Genomic DNA, 22630 nt, shown 5'->3' with positions numbered 1-22630 from the left:
TGAGTTGCTCATAATAATCGAAAGAGTTTGCCAGTTTTCATAATTTAAAGTTTTATTTTTTGGACAAGAGCTGAACTTAAAGTTGACTTGCTCTAACTATGACTTGACTTGGGCAACCGATGACTTGGACTGGGACTTAACTCAAGTGTTATTTATACAAAAAGACTTGACTTGGACTTAAGTTATTTTATGAATGACTTGACTGGGACTTAAGTCATTTCAGAATGACTTGTTTACAACTCTGGTTTTGTGTTAGTCAGCAATGATCATGAATCTAATGTGCTAAGGTTGCAGTAGGTAAAAGAGAATAGTCAAAATCCTGGGTTTGGTAAAAATTATTCCAGAGACTAACAAGGTTTATGCCTTCCCCAATTGTTCAAAGAAGCCTAACTTTTATGATGCATGTAATTTTCAACACTAATACACATAATTTTCTTTTTTAGCTGTTTTTTTAGTTTTATTTTAAATTTATGTAGATCCTTTTCCTTGATAAGTGGATATTTTTCGGCTTGCCTTTGTCCCGAACTTTCAAATATACATTGCTTTCAATAATAACAACCTATTGCCAAAGCATTATACTATAATGCAAGAAAAATAACTAGATATTATTGTTTTAATGTTTAATTTTCCCAAGATTAATATTGGTTTTCGCAATATCAAAGTGTCTATGAGCAAGTTAACTAGCTGGTAAAAAAGTTACATAAAACTGTTAAATTAAAAAAAATCTAAATTAAAAATTTCTCGTAAAAATTAAAACTTCAATGATTAAATACATAAGTTGTTTAAAAAAACATTTGAAAAAGTGTTTAACAAACATTTGTATTCTACATTTTTTATATCAACAAAGAACAACATACTGTGTATTTAAAAAAGGCTTGTAACTGAATATGACTGTTGAAATTGAGAAGACATCTACGCCAGCTATAGAAAGCTTGCATAGCATATATGCGACTCTTTCAAATCTTAACTCGCAACTAGAGGAACATGAATATGCAAACTCCAGTCAAGCAGTTGACTATGTCAATTTCCAAATGGAGGTAAAAAACTCAAGAGAGAAGTACATTGACCTTACAAGTTATGCAATATTCCTAAATGAATTCATAAAGTCAATTAACAAATGGCTTACCATTGGTGACATCAAACCAAGGATGCAACATAGTTTGCAGAATGCTAATGTGAACAATGCAAGATTTGACACTGCAAATAGTAGGGAAAAGGAGTTACTCTGCTTCTTAGAGGACAGCTGGAACAAAGCAAAAGAAACTATCTGTCTTGATGAAGTGGTGATTGAAGTTGAAGCAAAACAAGAAAAATGCTTTGAACTTGAGAAAAAAATCCAAGAAATTGACCATATTTTTAACCGAGAAATAAAAAATCACGAGGAAGGGGCATCGTGCATTAAAGAACACGAAGAAACTCTACAACACCTAAATTTGGAATTCAATGCTTTGTCATCATTTATAGACAAAGCTATAAAAAATACGGATGACCTCAATGTCATGTTTAACAGTAAACCTAATGCACATAATCTGATGTCTGAGGAACCCACTCAGAGTTGTCATTTATTAAAACAATATGAAGATTTTAGTAATGTAAGATTAGTACAGCAAACAACTGAGTTTGACATTCTTGAAATAGCCTACAGGAATGTGTTAAATATATCATCCAGTATTGAAGTTAAGCTTTTTAAAAGGAGTTTTCAAAATCAACCAAAACTTGTTGAGATTAAAGTTTCAAACTGCCCAATTGACATTTCTGATTTGGTTGAAGACGCAATTGAGTTAAATGATTTTTATATACTGATACCAGAGTTGCAAAATAGGTTATCTGAAAGTGAATAGTGTGTTGCTTTCCACTTTTACTGTTCTGTTTCCTTATTTTTTTCAAAGTTTGTATATATATAACTATTTTCCATTACTGCCAGTTTCTAAATATTTTCCTCTTAGGTGTTGTATAAGTCAATTCTGTATATGATTCGCAGTGCTATTATACTTAGGTAACTTTTTATTCCCTGCTTTTAGTAATCTCTGTTGAATATTAAGAATGTCATCTCCCATACACGTACATGTTCAAGACAACACACCGCTTCATGTTCATGTTAAAAAACCAAAGAAAACAGAAATTAGAGATGTAAGTTAAAAGTCTAACTATTTATGCATGATTTGAAACAAACAAAACTTGTTACATTTATAAGTAAAGATATTCTTGATTTGACACAAGCTCTTTTTTTTGCCGAAGATTTATACTATTTAAAAATGTAAAAACTTTGATGGAAACAAGTCTATCTGGCTGGCTTAATGTCTTGTTTTATTAACTGCCTAGTTAATCAATTCTGCAAATTAAGTCCAATTACACTCTTATACCCTTGGGTGTAGAGGTGCCAATATGTTCTATCCTATTTTACGTTATGGTTTATTTTATTTTTTTTTTGCATAGAATAACAGAAAAATTGTGCCGTATTACATTTTTTCTGGAAATATATTACCATTCTAGTCGGGCATGAGTTTGAACATTTTTGGAGCTTATTGAAATCAAACATATGTTACCCATTTTAAATGATTATTTAAAATCCCTTTTTTCAGAGCCAACAGCTTTCTGCAAGACCAAGTAATTTGCGTCATAGTGTACGATCTGGACCCAGGGGAAAACTTAAGCCCATAAATGACCCATGGATTCCAGCCCCTGGAAAGACAAGCATAAAAGATAAACTTGATAAGCAATTTAAATGGGAGGTAAGAGCTAGCAATAAACTGTAAAAAGGCAACATAGCAATCTTCGTAAATGGCTGTATTTGTCTAATTCTAAATAGAGAAATCAGGTGGCACTGTATAAAGACAAATTGCATTGAATTCTTGACAAACTTTCTGCAACAATGCTTCATTACGTTAAAGTATAATTGAAAACAATCAAAAAACAGTAAAAGCCCAAGCGCGAGTAATAGGGGATAATTATGGTGACATATAACATATCCAGAGCGGTGTTTATAAGTTAAGTTGTTTTATGACTTCAATAGGGATGTTTATGAAGTGGAATTTAGAATTTTAGGTTTGAAATCTAGAGCAACGAATCCAGAATATTGAATCCTAGTATATTTTTATTAGATTACTTTTTAACCTTCATTTTGTTTGGGCAAATACTACACGTTACACAATACTGTTTTTTCATAAACATTGTTGTGTTTTAGTTGTACTATTTTTGATTAATGTCATCTGTTATGCAGTCAAATGATGTACTGCAAAGAATACAACATTACTATTACCAATTACGCTGTGCATAACCTCGCTAATTATTGGCTTAAAGTTGACCTTAAGTAACCATGTAGCGCATTTTGTCACAGCTTTCAATAAGGGAATGTCAATTTTGCAACTTAACGGATTTAAGTTGCGACGCTGCACCTGGTATTACACGTTAGTCGCTTGCCCAGTAATGCTTGATTGATATTTAATTATTAGATGTTCAGGTTATTAGCGGGATGCGAAGTAATTCATCACACAATTATTTAAATTTTATCAAAATGATATTGTTATGTATATATGTGTGTCAACAGTCATCAAAAACTCAACTGGAGGTAAATGCACCCCGGCTTGATATCAATCTTCATATTCCTGATGAGATTCCTCTTAAAGCAAGCGACCTTTCAACTGAAGAAGATAACAAACTGCGGACACATTTGACAGAATACGAACGAAAGATAGAAACATTGATGTCAGAAGTTGGTACTTTAAGAAACGAGGTTAGTTACTTTGTGAAGTGTGACTTTCCTTTTTTTCAATGTTTTGTTGAAAACTGTGTGTCTCTTAATTTATTTATAAAATAGTAATCATTTAACCATATGGAAAACTTCAAAAAATGCAAACAAGAGCGGTAACCCAAGCATTACCTTATCATATTTATTTTTTGCCTTTAATGTTTGAATTTTGTTGACAGGCATCAAACATAAGTCAGGCACTAGCACATAACAAGTCTTGTAATGTGTCCAGCTTCAAATGTGAAAGCAATACATCAGGGTAAATCAGTAAGCTTTATATCTAACATAGTGGAGAAAATATTTATGATTGAGTTGTAGTAAGACAAAAGTATAGGTGTTAAATATCATCCGCTCTACGTTTTATGGTTGTTTCCAAATATATTTTGGTGACTTGACCTAATAACTTATGAGTCAGTATTGACTGTGTTAATCCCTAAGCATATTTTGTCCGTATAATTAGAATAGCAATGACCCATAGCTAAGATGTAAATTACCAATATAGAGACGTACTGTCTTATTTTTGCAGAGATGCCCAGTCAGATGCCATTAGTGTGAGGCCAGCCTACCCTTTAAACCATGTTAAGTGTTTTTCCAAACCGGAAAAAGTTAATGAAACAGATGAACGCTGCGCAGCAGCTTTAAAAAAGCTGGTTGCTAAGACTAAACCTAGCAGAAGTAAATGGAAGTGTCCAACCCAAGCAGAAAAAATTGAAGAGATTGCAAAAAATTTGGTGGTCAAGACCAACTCCGACCCAGTTATATTTGTTGACAGGTTGCTAAACCCTTTTTTATATAAATCAAGTTCATGGTTGTTATAAACTCTAGTATGCAGATTGCAGATGTTTACCTAGAAACTAATTTTGGGTTGTGTTGTTATCATTACATACTGAATATTTGACAGTTCTGCACGAACAGATTTTGAGAATGAGGAAGGAGATTGTCAGCCAAAGGTACATTACATTTATATACATTAATTTATGGTGTTTGGTTCGACCATGGACCAGGCTCATCCCGATATGGTAGAGTTCTGCTGTCTAATTGATTGCGAGACAAAGCAAAACTTAGTTGTTAACTTGTTATAAAACTAATTTATATTAATTGTTATTCAAAAAATGAATTGATACTGAAAGACTTCAGTTTTGCTCAGATTTCATTGCAATCAGCTTTCACCAAGAAGCTTTCATCGATTTCTGAAATTAGTAATGTCGGTAATCAACCTGTACTGTCAGTATCAGATTGGAAAAAATGTAGTACGCCAAGAAAAACTGACAAGGTGTTTTTATTTTATTTGGCTCTAACATGTTTGTATAACTTTTGAAATAATAAAGGATTAGCATTATGATTAGAATTATCAGTTGAGTGCATGTTGAAGTATATATTATATAGTTTTGCTAAGGCTATTCTTTAATACCCAAACAAGTTACAGAAAAAGGATAGCTGCAATGAGTTTTAAGGCATACACCAAAGCCTAAATTCAAACTATTGTAAATGACTGTTATCATTTGTGCTCTCAGACATACTGTACTGAGTTAAACTCGATTTTATCCAAATACTGAAGTTACATGCAGTGTTGATATGGAATTATTTTACACTAGCCGGTCGGAAAAATGTCAGCACTTGGCTGGATCAACTAAGGCTTAAAAATTTACAGGCAGGCTGTATGTGAATATTCTGTCCTCTTGATTGTTTTCACCAATGATATACCATGCTAATCTATTTCAGGGCGTTTTAGGAAGTTTTGGTTTGGCCGGCAGAGATTGTTAATGCCATATTGTATGCTTAGGGCTTTTTTGTTTGTGCAATGCACTTGTCTTATTCGATGTTGTAGTTGTACAAGCGTGTACCATACATGTTTTATGCAATACTTGTCCTTCAATCATTAGCATTTAAATAACAAATTGACGAATTAACCCGAGTAAACAACCACTGTTCATTTTTGCTTAGTCAAATAACACTTGAATGATACTTGCATTGGTGAACATGCGAGTGCAAAATCTTGATCTTGATATGTGTTATGTTTTCGCTTCTTAACAAAACTTTAGACTTAACCAAAAAAATTGGCATAATCACGCCAAAAATATGCTTTATAATTTTTCAGATGGAAGTCAAAAAGATGGAAGAAGAACTTGAAAAACGGGAAGAGCTTTTGGAGGCTTCACATGCTGTAATTATTTAGGCATAAATATCCATATACAATTGATCACTGAACATACACAAACAAGCCTTTTGTAGAGTTGATATTTGTGCTTGTAAAAATGTTTAGTGTTTGGTTTAAATGGTTAACACCCCTTATCCAATTTCATTAGGCTAAAGTGTTTAATTGTATTTGTTGATCAAGGCTTTGTATAATGGGCTTGTTTTTCTTTGTATTAGGGCAACAAAAGAAACATGTATATGTACCGCGGTGTATTATGTTAGCAAGAATTTAACCAATAGTTTACTCATTATACTTAAAAGGCTCTGAAAGACAAGGAAAAGGAACTTGGATACATTACCAAAGAGTTTGAAGAAACCGAAAAAGAAAACATGAGACTTCGCAAGAGTGTGGAGAAGCACACTGATGATATGGCCGCTAGCTTGTAAAAAAACTGTTTTATACCTGTTTGTGTGCACTTACTTTCTCAATTATTTTTTTTCTTAAAATAAATAAAACCTAAGATAGTTGCAAACTATTTGCCATACCTTTCTGTATTTTAATCTATTGTGTTTAATTCAAGTTTAACTAAAGTTCAAAGTGTATATAATATACTAAGAAACAATATTACTGGAAATTTAACGCTTTTAATCCAATTGCATACTTATAATTTTCTTGTATAACAGATAACAGCTTAAAACTAAGCCTGGTACATTTTGCAGAAAAGAGGTGTCCGATCTTCCATCGGACAAGGAATCACTTCTCCACCAGTTGGTGGAGGTAGAGGTTAATGGAGTGGAAGCAGGAAAGCAAGTGGCCGCACTCCGAGATGTTGCTGCTAGGCTAAAATATGTAAGTTAATATGTTAACGCTACATGTTTTAAATAAATAATGTTCACTTAGCTCTTTCGCTTTTGACATTTTTTATATCTACAGCAACATATCACGCTTAATAGAACTAAAAATACTTGACAGCAATTGGTTAAGTTGCAAATTTTGTTCATTTAAGGCAAAATATTAAAACTGACACTGGCGCATGCCCACTAATATGTATTGTATACACATTTTATTTAAAAAAATTAAGTTTCTATTTATGTTTATTATTAGTTAGTTTTTTTTTGCATCGCACATCATATCACCATGTATGACATTCAAATACTTTGACTTTCTAACGCCAAATATATGAGATTTCTTACTCTCCAAAATGTATTTTTGTCGTGTTTCACTCTATATTTTAACCTATATACTTGACATAAATCTCAAACTGGTTTATATGTGTGCACACCTTGATTACGGAAGTAAGGGATTATTGTATGGCACGGTTTGGTGTCATGTTCCAATCCAATGTTTGGTGTTGATCACGCATTCATGAAATGCCAAATTAGTGTATTGTGGAAAGTCCCAACAACCTTGGTTATATACGACGAATGGTGTATTTATGTTGCGGTAGTGTTTTTGCTGTATACAACTGACACCTTGCCACGTTGGACTTTACCAATTTTGGTATTAAGTACTATCAGGTGTTTATAGTTTGTTACTTGCGTAATACAACTGCGCAGCAATCCCTAGTCCATGGTTCAGTGATAACTTTAATAATCCATAATGAATACTAATAATAGACTGAAATTATAAAACTCCGTTTAATGCCAGGAAAAAAGACTCGCCTTGTCGGATGTCAACTTGCTAAGTAAGCAGAGAGAACTCCTACTTCAAAAACTCGACCAGTTCGAAACCTCAAACCGAAAAGTGCGACGTCTTCTGCAGTCCGAACACAAGGTGATACACGAGAGCTCCGCCACGTTTTTTTATATTTTACATTTTTGCCGAGCCTTACGTATTATTAGGTATGTTTTAAAAATTTGATTCTGTTCTTACGGTAGCTAAATGCTTCCATTTCAGACGATCGGAGATGTACATCGTTTGGAGGAGCAGCGGGACATCCTCATAAGGAAGATGGCCGACTCTGACTCCGAAATCCTCCGGATGCGATCCGAGCTGATTCAGAAGAGAAATGACGTGGAACAGCTTTCATCACAGGTTAATAGTCAAATACATTACTCCTTGAGAAACGCCTTGTGCATATTTTTGCGCATTTCAGGTATTACTAAATTCAGCCACCCATGAGCCTAAACCATTCCAATAGCTTTCTGAGCCTGTGATTTGGAAGATTTTATTGTTTGCCACTGTTAATGCAAAACTTTCTCGGTTGATTAATATTTTACCCATCTTCGAAATATCTCGCGCTAGCCCAGTGGTTCTTAAACTGGGTCTGTGAGGTCATCTTCAGTCGTACGGGCAGCACATTTTAAGTTTAATAACTGTTAAATTATGTTATAGGCAGGGCACATTCTTTCTTTTTAAGTTTCAATAATATTAAATCGTTGACATCTTGTATACCCTGAGTATAGTTTAACATCAAGTAATTGTTGTATACCGTTCTATTTTTATCTCTTATTTTAAAAAATAATGTCCGCCAAGTTACCAAAATTTTAACGAAGCAAAAATCGTCCGCCAAAAATAGTGTCCGCCAACATTCTCTCGTATACGCAAGGTAATCTGTGTTGTCTGAAATGAACAGTGTTACCAGATTGACAACAGTTTATTAAATTGTTTTGCAAGATTCACGTTATGGTTTCCTTATTTTTGTCGATTTTTTATGGCCTTACATTCCAAAACGCCTGTTTAATTTGTGTTCAATCCTTGTTGTCCTGTTTGGAATTCCCATAACACTGCCCCGACGAGGTAAGCCCAATTTTTTATGTTGAACCAAACGTTTTTTTCACTCAGGTTGGCGAGGAAAAGAACCACGCGAGAACGCTAAACGAACTAAACAAGTCGGTTGAGGCGACCAGGGCTCATCTGCAGCGCGAACTCCGAACCAAGGAGATGGAAAACAATAGATTGCACGTGCAGCTCAAGGTTACTTGTATCTCTATCGCTTTATTTTTTAACTATCTCGAAAAACTATTGAAAGAACCTCGTAACACGTATTGTGATCGCCTCTTTGTTTTAACCTTAGCAAGTGAGCATCCTGCAATGTGAACAGCATTGTCTGTGATCCGGCTCCAGTCGGGCACAATCCGACCAATTTTAGAGTCATTTACACGAAAACGTAGATGTCACACTATAACACAGTGGTTCTCAACCGGGGTGCCATTTCTAATGCTCAAGGGTGCCGAGCGATATTTAAGAATCTGATTTTTGCTCAATTCTTACAACTTTTTTTGGAAAGGTTAAAATGGAATAAATCCAATTATACCTTCCTATACGTTGTGTAGAGTTGATGTGTGTTGTTCCAGTTCCGTTTATTGTGACATTCTAGTGAATTACCCACGGAAAAAAAACTTGCAGGGGTGCCGCAATCTATTTGTTATTTCTGAGGGGTGCCGCTAGCCATAAAACTGCTATAACACTGCTATAACAGGACGAAAAACTTGACAAACAAGAAAACTATGGGAAAACACAAGACTCAATCGTTTTCACGCAGAACATGGAACGAGACACAGACGTGGCGCGGCGAGAGGCCGAGGAACTGACGGCCGCTGCGCGTTCCGAACGCGAGATGATCGCTCGCGAAAAGGACGGACTGAAGAAGGCCACCCGCTCGCAGCGAAACCGCGCCGAAAAGGCCGAGGACGCGCTTCGGAGCCTAGAAGAGCGACTGGAGGACCGCGAGCGCAAACTTGAGGAGGCAAGGTCGCAGGCCGACGCGTGGAGGGAACGGTACGAGGCGTGTTTTTGTTGTGTGTGTGTGCGCTGTTCTGAATGGTCGTTTAAGATGTCCGGTATATGGAAGCCGATGCCCAATGCTAGTAGTTGGTATCGCTACTTGTCCGATACTGTAGGGTTCTGTCAAATGTCATATATAGGAATTTAGCCGTGGCTTCCCCATCAAACGCAGTGTACATGAAAAACGTATGTTTTAATCTTTCCAACTTTTCTGCTTAACAAGGGTAAGACGTATAATTTGGAAACAATAGAATCTCTTGTCGTGAACACTATTTGTTATTCGAACAGACAACCTTTAGCGACCAAACATGTCAGTCGGCAAAACAAAAAGAAAACTATACTCATTTAAATACACAATCTTTATGTATTTAAATTTAAATTAAAAAAGAATAATCCTGTGTCCAGAAATTGTATCATAATATTAATTTTTTTCGAAACACACTATTCATCTTAAATTGCCTATGGAACACTCTTCTTACGTTGAACCATTTTTTAAACGAATAAATTCGCGAAAATGTTGTGGAAATTTAGACGCCATGTGTATTCAGGCGTTGTCCACGGCCGTTTTCAAATCCATTTAATTGCGAATTTTCGTTTATACCTATGGTCGAAACGCAGCCAGTTATTTCACCCGAATAGAATCGCCCTCCCGTCGAAATGCCACCTCCAAGAAACGTTTTTTTTAGCTACCAGCGCACCGCCGACGACAAAGGTCGCTTGGACGACCACGTGCAGAATTTGGCACAAAAGTCGGCCGACCTCGAATCGGCGCTGAGGAGCAACGAGCTCATAACTCAAGGCAAGGAGGACGATTACAAACAGAAGATAGATCGGTGAGCTGGAAATGTTTGGACGCGTATTACAGTCGTTGGAACGTTTTTTTTTTTAGTTTTCATGACAAGCGGGTTATGTGTCTCATTGTCGAGACCGTACACGTTCTGAAATAAAAATAGTGTTTTGTACTTGGAACAAATCGCTATTTTTTTTGACACAATTTGCTTTCCTAAACGTTGTACACTGCGAAATATCTCGATTTCATTGAATGGTATGGCTTTTTGATTTTTGTTCAAAGTGACTTCGTTTTTCGTGTTCTGTTAGGAGACAACATGTCAAGCGACAACTGTTCTGTTTTTCCAAAATCACTCTTAACCCTCGTGCCTCCCCTGCTTATAAAAATACTTAGAATTAGGTTTACGTTTTTTTACCTGTTTTACTTCATGGTAATAACAAATATAGCCATTAATCAACAAAAAATTCCACCTTATTTTAATTTAATTTAACTTGTTTAGTCATTACAAAGCTTGATCTTGCCAAGGTATTTGTTTATATTCGGCAGCACAGTAATTGTTTTGTCTTAGCGACAGGCCTTTATCCAAGCCTGCCAACGGCGTGCGTACGACTAGACTAAATTCTACATTTAAACATCCCTACTAACGCGTCAAAGAACGTTTTAGAAAAATGTGTTACAAAACGTTAAAATAAAGTTTTACAGTCATATTAAAAGCCACAAATTTAAGTCAACTGTCAGTTTATGTAATTGGTGACTTTTTGGTTTTGCAATACCTAGCTAAAGATTTGTACCCATATGGCCAGCCCGAAGTATGTGTAGGGCAAAAACTTTAAAGTGTCTTTGATTTGAAACACCGGCTCTTAATGCAGAAAATACAAGACACGCTGAATAGGCAAACTTTAACTTTATAACCTGACACTAAGCATGTTACCTCACAGCGATAAATAGACTTTATATAAAACACAAAAAAAGCAAATAACTATTTACAACAAATCAGTAGTGACCCTTCGATTAAAAGTCCATTAGTCGCTTCCCGCCTGGGAGGCTCGTTACAATTTGACCGATTTTGTCATTGGATTAACTGTCGTGCCGAACACAAACAAATATGCTGACAAACTGTGGGCTAAGTTTTAACGCTATACTCAAAAAAACATTTAAAGAGCAAAACAGAATGAATAAAAATAGTAAAACCACATTAAAAAAGTATAGCAAACATACTAACTATGTCGTTTGTGGCGTAACAGTGTATATACTGGTATGCCTGTGATCGACTGTTGTGGAACTGCTCATAAATGGTACCAAAAAAATTATTAAGAGTAAAATATTTAAATATTTTTTTTCGGGAGACATGGTCCCAGTGAGGGGACTGAGGGCTACGGTTGAGAAACCCTGCTCTAAAGTTTCATGTGTGCTACCACCAAAGCGCTCTGGCTCACGGTAGCAATGCAACGGCGCTACGGTTGCCAAAAAAAACTAACGAAGCATGCCGCTATTTGGACGTAGATTGAGCGCGGACAACAGCGCCTACCGCAGCGACTGCGAGCGAGCGAAGAGCGACGCCTCCCTGGCCGACGAGCGATGTCGTCAGGCTCAGAAGGAAGCCGCCAGCCTGAAGTCCGACCTGAGGCTTAAGGAGAATCTGGAGGCCGATCTGCGAGCGCAACTGCGCAAGGCGAAAAACGAGGCCGAGGAGGTAAAAATGAAGAGTCTGTGGTGGGCGGCGATGTAACAACCTTTGATTTGAACGTTTTCGATTTTTTCTTTAAAGCTTCATGTCAAACGATTGTGTATCTAACCTGAGGTCGTTGCAGTATAATTCGTATTAACGTTTGCATAAAAGACAAATTTATTCTGTCATACTTAATTAAATTAAGTTAATTTGATTTTAAGAATGATTGAACTTTGTATTTCGTTCTGGTTTTATTTTCGCCCTAGTCTTCAGAAGTCTGAACAGTATTCACAGAAAACTACATGATATATGCCAGGTTTTATTTACCCAGGTCTAGCAGTAATCAAACGCAGTCCTGGTGCGCCCCGTGTCCCGCTTAAACATACCAGTAATGCAAAAGCCGATTGCCGACCAATTTTGTCAGACTGGATTTTGATTTGGATATTCACCTTGATTATAATCGACAAACGAGCAAATTTCAATAACCGCTCGTTCCCCTTTTTAAGGCACTGCTGAACGCGGAGCGCGTGGAACGCAGCTCAAGACGCATGAGGGACGATGGTAACAGCGAGATCGAGAGGGTCAGGGAGCAGATGCTGGACCGCATGAGGGACCTTCAGCCACTTCCTGAACTGCTCAAGGTAATTTCTCTTTGTTTTCTTTTTTCACGATAGAAATACCGCAACTTAGAGATGTGGCGATTACGTGGTAGGGTTCTCAGAAAGAAAATTAAAAAATTGGATAAAGCTTCAAGGGTGCTCAGTCTGCTCACAGATTTTTTTACACATACTCTTTAATATTTTTGTTTATTGAAAGTTGTGATCATCAAAATTGAAGATGCTGGATATAAGTGATTCTAAACTCTTTCCAAAAGAATACTAAAGCCATTATATAACTAATATTCATGTCTTAAGCCAAACAAATTCTTCTCCCTTTTATTTTTTGTCTAGAAAATAAGAACATGCGTAATAATAATGGAGATGTGACCACTCTGCTTGTAAAAAAAATATGAATCGGCCAATCAAAGATTATTTTCAAGAAAATGTTAAAGCTGATAGTAATGAAAGTAAGAGCTTTATTATAGGAAATGATTTGTAAGTTGGAAAAGAGACACGGTATGAATGATAAATTAGCTAAATAAGGTTCCCGTCACGACGAAAAAACTATATTGATCGTCTTGCTAGAACTTGTTCACCCATCCTGTTAGAAGTAAAATAACTTCATGTCTTTAACCAGGAAACCGAGATGAAGCTGCAAGATGTGCAGGACAAACTCCACGTCTATGAGCAGAGGTCGGCTGAGCAGACCAGAATCATCGCCGAGCTTACGAATAAGGTAGAGAGATATTGACAGATTACTTTAACTTAAAACCATAGAGCGGAAAGGCCCATACATTGCTCAAAAAACAAAACCGGTTTATTTACAGAAGGATAAAAAAATATTAGCACACTGTTGACTATAGAAATCCGGTGTTATCTATTTCGGTTTGGCATTGCCTATTTTTCAAGTTGAATGGTAATCAACACAGCTGTAAATCGGAAAAATGTCACCTGAGGGTAATTTGCTGCTCCAAAATGGACTCTTAAACAAAACGGAATCGGAATAACATCACCACATGGCGAAACCAAATTTGGAATCAGTCAAAAAAGACCAAGTCAAAAAAGGCGTACATCGTTATAAGGCCTAAACCCGTCAAAAGAGGATCTCAACTGCCAAAATAATATTTAAATCACTCAACCAAAATCTACATCCTTAACCCAACTTAAATTCCACCCATTACACACCCTGAACCCTAAAGGGCAAACAGTCCGGTTAACAAACAACGGGGCCCAAACCCCTCGTTGCTTTAAAGCAGTTACCCCTTTTAAGTTTTCCATAACTTGCACGACCCCCAATTATAGTGTATGATACAAAAACCAGAGTCAATGAAAAACACATTTCAAAATTGGGAAAAAATCTTGACGGATTGTTTCAAAATTTGGCTAAAATATCCGGATTTAAGTATGCACATTGCACAACAAGCTAAAGTAGATGTTTGAGCGTCCATTCATTTTTGTCAAAAATTGTTTGACTGAGGCTTCGCGTGATTCATTAATTGAAAAGTGTAATGGTGACGTCATAAACACGACTGGTTCACTGCAGCAAATGTTAGACTAGCAGTTGCTTTTGCTCCTATACTGCTAAACTTTTAGTTCGTATTGCTTATTTCTTATGGTTTTTCTTTATTAAATACTACAAGGCTATCCCCCCAGATAACCCCTGTGTGTTCCCGTGTTAACATAACTCATTAAGCGTTTACCTGTGACTATCTCCTTTGTCCCATCCAGTCAGAGGACAAGGCAGACGAGTCGTCGACCCTACGTCAGCGGATCGCTGCCCTAGGCGACGAGAACCGGGCACTGGAGGCGCGCTTGCAAATCCTGCAGGTCAAACTGGATGACCGCGATGTTCGAGTGAAGGAGGGCGTCCTGGACACGGTTGGCAAGGACGAACGGATACAGCAGCTACAGGTGAGCGGGGGACTCTGTGAGTGCTGATCTTTTTCCTCAAACCTGGCCAAGACGAAAATTTCGAAGTCCGCTGTTTAAAGGCGGAAATAAATGTGTAAATTAAAACGGCGTGTCAGAGCCACTAAGTTGTGACCGACTTGTTTTCAGAATATTGCTTTCGAATTCGAATAGCCAACTGAGATAAGTTCTGCAATGTGTGGTGCCAAAGACTACCGTTATACGATTTTGTTTTTCTTATATTTTTTATGTTTTTTATGCCATGTTTATATATCAACTGTGTAAGTGTGTAACTGTATATGCTACCAAGAGGTCATTTTTACGAGCTCGAAATCTGTCGTCAAGATTACTAAAATAATCTCGACAGAAGCATATGGTAACCGACCACCTTATATTACCTTAATGCGTATGCTATTTAATTCGTTTTGGACCAATAAAGTAATTTGCGCATGGCTTTGGCTGGGCGTCGGGGTAAACTAAGCAAAATTCGTTACTTATCGGGTTGACATTTTTTTTTGCAAGGGTAAAGATGGTTTCCAACATCACACATTCAGTGAAAAACGCAAAGTTCGCTTTAGGATTTCCAAATATAGAATCCTTATGTTAAAGCATAAAATATAGGCAAACTGATATATTTCTTTTAATTGCTTTCGTTACTGTATTTTTAAATGATCGCAAACGCCATGGTTGGTAGATTCCGATACTCGAATAAGCAGGATAAGTTGTAAAAGACGATGTAAAAATATACTTGTAATTATAAAAAGCTATTGTGTATAATGCAACCATGAAATCAAAGAAACGTGTGTGTATAACATCGCTCCTAGCCTGTGAATACTGGTGTTTATGTCGAACTTTTATAAATTTCTGTACAAATACCTAACTGCAACACGTAACGCAGCTTGTGTCCATTGATTTTGTGCTACACAACCTTAATGCTTTGTGCCAACAGCTTAAACTGGAAGAATCAAACCACGAGAAGGCGAGCTTCAAACGTCAGTTGGAGGCGGCGGTTGCTGACAGCAGAAAGGCAGTCGAAGGTGAAATCGAAAAGGCCGCCGTCCGGGTACGTCACAGCAGCTTATGTGTAACGTTGGGAGAAAAAATACAATGTACACCCAATTTATGCTCTACCTGGCGTTTAGTTAGACAAATATACCTTGACCGTATAACGCACAGTTACTTCTGATGCTTTCATAGGTAAACTAAATACATCTTTAAATCAAAACGTCTAAACTCATACCGCTTGAGTCCCCTTTGGCTTTGTTAACTCATTGCCCTATCTGGGACCTTTAACCAACTAAGCGAGTACACAGGTCCATACTTGCCACAGGTTTCGTAGGTCACTCGAACATAATTTATTATTTGGTGAACAGCATTATTTAATATTTATAGTTTTACTTGAGAAACATAGTTTGTGAACCGTTGGTTTAACTCGCAATGCCATGCTTTAAATATGATATTTTTGAAGGAACATGCCGCCCAAGCAAGAATCATCGATCTAGAAACGCAAATAACAAGACTCAAAACTGACGTGGCGTCGATAAAACGCAGTAAAGAAGACGTGAGTAACCGAAAAAACGCCAAGACTATTTCAAATTTATTTGTCATTGAGATGCAAAACCTAAAAAAAAGTAGTGGAATTATTTAGATTTTAAGCAACAAAAATATCTTCTATGACAATAAATATCTACTATCGTAAAGTAAAGTTAGTAATTTCAAATTGACCGAAATGAGGTGATTTCTAACAGTCTACATTTTAACATTATAAACTATTGTGTTTACATTTAGTTTTCCAGGTAGAATTAAAACCATTTTGTTGTTTTGTTAATGGGGATGTCCAACGTATAATCAAAAGTATTAAAGAATAATAGTTTTCGAATCTACATCACCAAAAAAATATATTTTTAGGTGATGTTTTACATTCTATTTTTTGGAGATCCCGAGTAACCTCAAAGCTGACCTTGAGTAAACCCGTAGCGTACTTTACGCATTTTACGATGTTATTTTTTACGACTTGACCATTTAGGAAAAACGAAATCTCTGCACCTGGCATTACACGTTATACTTGACATTAGACGCTAACACAATAACATTTGATTGACACTCAATGATAAGTCGAATGTTATCGGGCAAGTAATTGGTCGCCCTGAAATCACTGCTGCACTGCTGCACTGCTGCACTGCTGCACTGCTGCACTGCTGCACTGCTGCACTGCTGCACTGCTGCACTGCTGCACTGCTGCACGGCTACGTTCAAAGCATTCACAGCACTTGTTTCGCCAGCGCTATAGGCCCTAGCTCAGTGGTCGGCAAACTTTTTTCGTCGCGGCCCAAAATACTCTTTTCGGAGCTATTAAAGGCCCACTACGTAAAACCACTACGAAAACGGTGTCAGAAGTTTAAGGCATTAGAATGGCGTCACAAAGTTAGAAACACTTGTTTTTCTCGAACGAACTCATGGGCAAATATGAGGCTAAAATCCAGTTTAATTGAGCAAAAAAAGAGTGGGTTCATTAGATTTACATTGGCAAAACTTCAATTAAAAGGATACGTGAGGCATATGGCACTTAAAAAATTCCAATATTGCTTGAAATAACGGCATTTATAGTATAAACTGTACAGTTGTGAGACACACGACGCAAGAAATTATAGAATGTCGCTTTTTGGCTGAATAGATTTAAGTATAAAACTTAACATAAACGTACATAAAAATCCTTGCATTTGACTTCAAAAGTAACATCGTAGTCCAAGTAATTTGGGAAACTTGTTTCTCCAACCAACCGGTGTGGTATTGCGCAACTAAGGCAAGTTTATCGCGCGAAAAAGTTTACCACTATATCATCTCCACAGCTGAATGACGGCACCCGCAATTACGTAAATTGTTCGCACGAAACACGTAGAAAGAAATCCATGACGTTAATCTTGTTTTGAAATTTGGATAAATGTTACTCATGATACAATAGCCATATTGCAAAGTTGAATAGAAAATTATATTTAACTACATATATTTTGGTAGAAATTGCAATTTGCAGGGAGTCTAAGTTTACACAGCGTTAGACTGTTGACACCAAGTAAAGGTGAAATATTACACGGCGCTTTGATGCCAAAATCACTGCCATACGATAATGTAAAACATAGCGATAGTTTAAAACGAAGAATATACGCGCGAAGCGCGAAAAAATTTGCGTTTACATATAGTTAACGTTGGCAAATATATAGTTTGATAGGCACTCTCGGGGCCCCATTTGGCAAGCGGGCCTGAACAACGCTAGGAAATATAATTCTTAGCCACATGAACTTTTAAAATACAGAAATGAACGTACGGCTCTCAGCCGGCCCACAACTACATGATAACACTAAACTATTCAAAAGTAACTCGCGGCCCACTAAAAATGGCTCTGCGGCCCACATTTGGGCCGCGGCCCACAGTTTGCCGATCACTGCCCTAGCCTAATCCAAACTTGTCACTCGCGTATGTAGGCGCAACCTACCAGGATAACACATTTAAAAATAGCGGTTCCAATTACCCATATAAACAGAAGAATTGAATTCGAATCTAAGGTTTTGACATTCTACTTTGAATATCCCTAATTGTCAACCTATCATGCCATAACCCGACGACCCACAACTCTCCGTTCAACTTTCGAACAGTGCGAGCGCAAATCGCAGAGCAAACTTCAGGACGCCAAAGACCGCTTGGAGCAGGCTGAGTCCACCAACCGATCGATGCGCAACTACGTCGACTTCCTCAAAACCTCCTACAACAACGTCTTCGGCGATACTTCCTTGACTTCCACGCCCATAAAGAAAAGTGATTATTCGCCGTACTGACCGAAAGGAAGAAACCGCGTATCATAAGGCCCCGGTGCACCTGTTGTCGCACTGTATGTCAAGTATTTTCCACCTGAATTCTTCTGCGCGAAATAAATTCTGTCTTCAAAGTTTTTTCAAACTTCAAAGTGCACAAATATGCATTACATGACAGACATGAAGTAACCGTTTTTATGTGCTATATATATATATATATGCGAAATTCGTAAACGAAATATCATTAGATGTATTTTGATTTTAATTCAAGACTTACATAAAAAGCCCACGCAAAATACACTAGAAGCATCAGTTTGTTTTACATTCTATGCTTTTTCATATCTTGCAGATTTATGTTAAATGACAAGAGAGTGGAGAGACACGCCTTTAAGCTTTTTATATTCGTCCAATTGCTAATTTAGGTCTTCCATTGTCTAAGCGTACCATACAACAATGTGTTTATTAATTGACAGCTCATTTAAATTTATTTTCTTACAATATTAAGGTGTCCCAACTATTTCTAATATGTACCATTGGTTAACAACAACGGAAAAGTGTACTTTTTCACTGTGATCGACTCTGCTTTCAGAATAATTCCATTGTTTGTTTTGACAAAGTTGTTTACTCACGTCCCATCTTTTCACATAAGATAGTCCTAACATTTCTTGTGCCGTTTTTTTATCTTTCAGTAACTGTGACTACATAAAACATAAAACCAAATTTATTCATTGCCAGGATAATTTTTTGCTGTCACAAAATGTGTTTTATTATTAAAAAGTTGACGTATGGTTTTATTAGGGATATAATAGTTGTTGTATTTGTAAAATATTTTGAGCTTAGCTAGTCTCTTGATGTGTAGTGGTAATTGGTAATGCTTTTTATTTTTTTCCAATGCAGTTACATGTTTGTTGTTACATCTTCTTGACATTTACGCACCACAACTTTAAGAAAACACATTTGAGCCCTTTTTCTTTACGCCATGCTAAATTTCCCCATTTAGTTTTAATCAGAAGATGCTGTCCTATCTATAATTCTGCATACACCGTCCTTGTTGCCTTGCCTGCGGATTTGTGAACAACAGATGTTGGTTCCCCCTTTTATGTTTTTTATGCAGCACACATTACTTGTTAAGCAAGTGGTTGCACACAAATATACAACACTTTATTGCATTTATATATTTTGTAATAAAATGTAAGAAATTAAAAAGCAAACAAAACGGTTTATTGCATATTTGTAACAGGAAAGGTCATTTTTTTCGCGACAGTCTCTAAAATTAGAGAGAAGTTAAAAAGTAATGTTATTTATAAACAGGTTATTGGAGGTGCATGGTTATTAAACAAAGGCAATTATTTTAATATACTATCAATATACCATTGAGGCATGAATTTATCTGTTGGCGAATTTGACCATTGGTATTGTATATGAGGACTAACAGCATTATAATAAAATAAACAAACATGATCATGACTCTGACACTTCTGAAACACAACTTTGATGTGCTCAAGAAGTTTATCAAGAAATATTAAACATGTGTCACTGTCCCAGGAGTTGTGCAGTCTGTCAGCAAATCGTGGCAAATCCAAAGTTTGGAAATCGCATATTTCAGTAACATGTCCATCATCATCTCTGAAACCACAGGTTATTTGTGGAATTCCCACAAGGAATGACTGTGCCCACCATTTTAGTGCCTAAAAACATAGTGCAATAATTATTTTTATATTCCTTACAATGTTTAACATTGGTGATGCATCATTGTACCACAAAAGCTTTTTACATAAAAGTTTATATATATATATATATACATAAATTAAAATTATGTGTGGATTTCAATACAGGTTGGAAAGAGAATGTAAAATTAAAAACGTAAAACCATGGGCAAATTTAAGTTATCTATACATATAAACTGTAATACTATTACATCAGTACACATGGAGGCCCAGTTACAGTTGCACTACAGTTGTTATTTTTGAAATGAATTATTTAAATGTATTTGTACTATTTGATCAAACCTTATAACGGTAAAAGTTATCCTGCTGTCTTTGTGATGAAAATACTCGACTGGTCTTAAGTTCAACATAGCAGTCTGGCGGTTGAACCACCTTAACCGGTTGACAGCAGTCGACTTCTCCACCATAGACCAATGAGTGGCGTTCGTTCAGCCTGCTTCTGACAACAGAACAAAATGCTTCATTGGTATTCACAATTGTTTCTTCTTTAGTTTTGTTTTGACACGGCTCAGTTCCTGGTTTAGGAAATGGGCCTGTCATGTAGCCTTCAAATCTCACACCCCAGTAAGTCATTAAGTCCTCTCTTGCCGACCGATTTCTTCTTTTAGTTGCAGCCTCTTCAGATTCAACTTCACTTATATAAATAGTGTTTCCCATTTTTTGTGCTGCCATTATCCAACCGTCCCTTTTGTCATACGGTGTGCACATCAGCTTTGTTAAGTGCCCCCTCCACATGACAAAATGTGGAAATTCACCTATAGGAGGTTTCCCAACTGTGATCTGAGTGTTTCCGTTTGTGAAACGGTCTTTGTTTATTAGCATCCATTGCAGTAAGTGTTCTAGTCTTTCCTTCACATCTTCATCACGCTTTATAAATCTTTCCGTGTTGTAGCCGTCGTTTAGGTCTAGATTTATTTTACATCCTGGTTGTACCCTCGGCTGAATAAAGCAACACATTTGACTTCGGTCATGGTGAAAACGACGAGAGCCATCAAGCGAGAACCTTCCCACTTCTGTTGGCTTCCTCAAGAAACACTGATCTTCATTAAAATGTGATGGGAGTAGATCTTTAACAGCAATCATAGCGATGGCAATATGTGTGTAAACAACCACAATGTCAACTTGTTACGTTGCTCCAGTCTACACCACAGTATACTTTTTAGATCATTATTCACATATGCTACCTAATGAGGGTCCAGTCTGCATTCTATGGCAGGTACAAACAAGATATTTTTTTTAAATTTTCTGTTCACACCTAAATTAGTACATTGCACACTCATATTTCAAAAAATGTTGAAATGTAGTAGGATTGCGCATACCTTGGGTATGCAAAAATCAGTATTGCACACCTCAGATCTCAGCGACCTAAAAAGCAATAATACCTAAAGCAGAAAAACCTCTATAACCATATTATTAAGACTAATAACATAATAAAGCCAAATATGCAATAATATTCAATACAGAATAAGAATGAAATGATCTGAATAAGACCTAAATCTGCCGTAATATGTTAATTCAACCAGAAGCTACACAGCACCAAAGCGCTAGCACAAAAAAAATAAAGTAAAAATAAACGTATTTACGACCAAAATTTTGAAAAAAAAATTATACCACAATACTAATACTGGCCTATACTTTCTTAATATAAAAACAAAATATAAGCTATAATTGCTACTTTTACGACCGATTAGGGCTATGTTTAGTGTGAACAATACAGTATAGTTGTGCAATTGGGCCGGGCATCATTATTATGCCTGTACAAACTTCGTTGTTTTGCCCAACTTAACGATTGAAACTTCTAAAAAGTTCACGTTTGTTTTCTTGTTATTTTCCTGTTTTGTTGACATGTTTAGCACAAAGTCTCTGTGAGTACCATTGCATGTTTTTCGAAGAAAAACGGTTCTATGTAAATTATAGTTTGGCTAACTTACGGATAAACGATAAAAGTTATCCCTTTTCCAACTATTTTATATACATGATGACAGGCTAGAAACACGGAGACACGAACCCTTTTTTAGCTAATTTAACCAAATAAACAGAGCTTTTTCGCGCTATACGTGCGACCAACGATACACTTTACTCTTTTTTATGTTGTCTAACTAATATGTAATTCCAAAGTACCGAATTGCTTTTCGGAGGGGCGCGGTTTAATAAAGGTTAAGAGCACTAAGCTAGACGAAACCAGCCCTACGCAGAATCAGTATCTTGGCTGCTGTGATGGCTGGTAACAGCATCAGTCTGGGTGTGGGTTGCGTATCAGATCCAGATGACGTCTGCCACAGCCGCTGGTGCGATCTTGCTTGTAATCGCTTTTTGCCCTTGTTGTGAAAAATTTGTAAGCCTTATTTTGGCGCCCGGGAACATATGTACACCCCGCATCCCCCTAGCTACGCCTTTGCTTGCGGCCCGCGGGCCAGATCCGGCACGCAACGCAAATCATCCGGCCCGCGACCTATTTCACAAGCTGGGCCATTCCTCATATAAAACAAAAAAGCAATTATTTTTTTGCATTTGCGTAAA

General features: G+C 36.7%; 3 protein-coding genes across 3 annotated transcripts; 2 read left to right on the top strand and 1 right to left on the bottom strand.

Moving 5' to 3' along the window:
* The first annotated feature begins 827 nt into the window (after positions 1–827).
* On the top strand, positions 828–1975 carry LOC146133218 (uncharacterized). Its single transcript, XM_083397928.1, has one exon. It carries the CDS (start codon positions 888–890, stop codon positions 1839–1841), a length of 954 nt encoding a protein of 317 aa, XP_083254054.1. The 5' UTR covers positions 828–887; the 3' UTR covers positions 1842–1975.
* On the top strand, positions 1959–19532 carry LOC146133217 (outer dense fiber protein 2-like). The gene is made up of 18 exons (XM_083397926.1): positions 1959–2130; positions 2583–2732; positions 3548–3733; positions 5847–5912; positions 6206–6327; positions 6605–6734; positions 7533–7658; positions 7782–7919; positions 8670–8801; positions 9370–9605; positions 10298–10444; positions 11905–12094; positions 12577–12711; positions 13307–13405; positions 14398–14580; positions 15527–15640; positions 16046–16138; positions 18228–19532. The coding sequence occupies exons 1-18, from the start codon at positions 2044–2046 to the stop codon at positions 18405–18407; spliced, it is 2514 nt and encodes an 837-aa protein (XP_083254052.1). The 5' UTR covers positions 1959–2043; the 3' UTR covers positions 18408–19532.
* LOC146133216 (decapping and exoribonuclease protein-like) lies at positions 19484–21309 on the bottom strand. The gene is made up of 2 exons (XM_083397927.1): positions 20393–21309; positions 19484–20071 (listed from the first exon to the last, which is right to left on the bottom strand). The coding sequence occupies exons 1-2, from the start codon at positions 21191–21193 to the stop codon at positions 19730–19732; spliced, it is 1143 nt and encodes a 380-aa protein (XP_083254053.1). The 5' UTR covers positions 21194–21309; the 3' UTR covers positions 19484–19729.
* Positions 21310–22630: the final 1321 nt, after the last annotated feature.

The sequence above is a fragment of the Ascidiella aspersa genome, chromosome 9, assembly GCF_963924565.1.
Source record: "Ascidiella aspersa chromosome 9, kaAscAspe10.2, whole genome shotgun sequence".
NCBI lineage: Eukaryota > Metazoa > Chordata > Ascidiacea > Phlebobranchia > Ascidiidae > Ascidiella > Ascidiella aspersa.
Note: the sequence above shows the minus strand (reverse complement) of the source record. Positions and strands in the feature narration are given on the sequence as shown.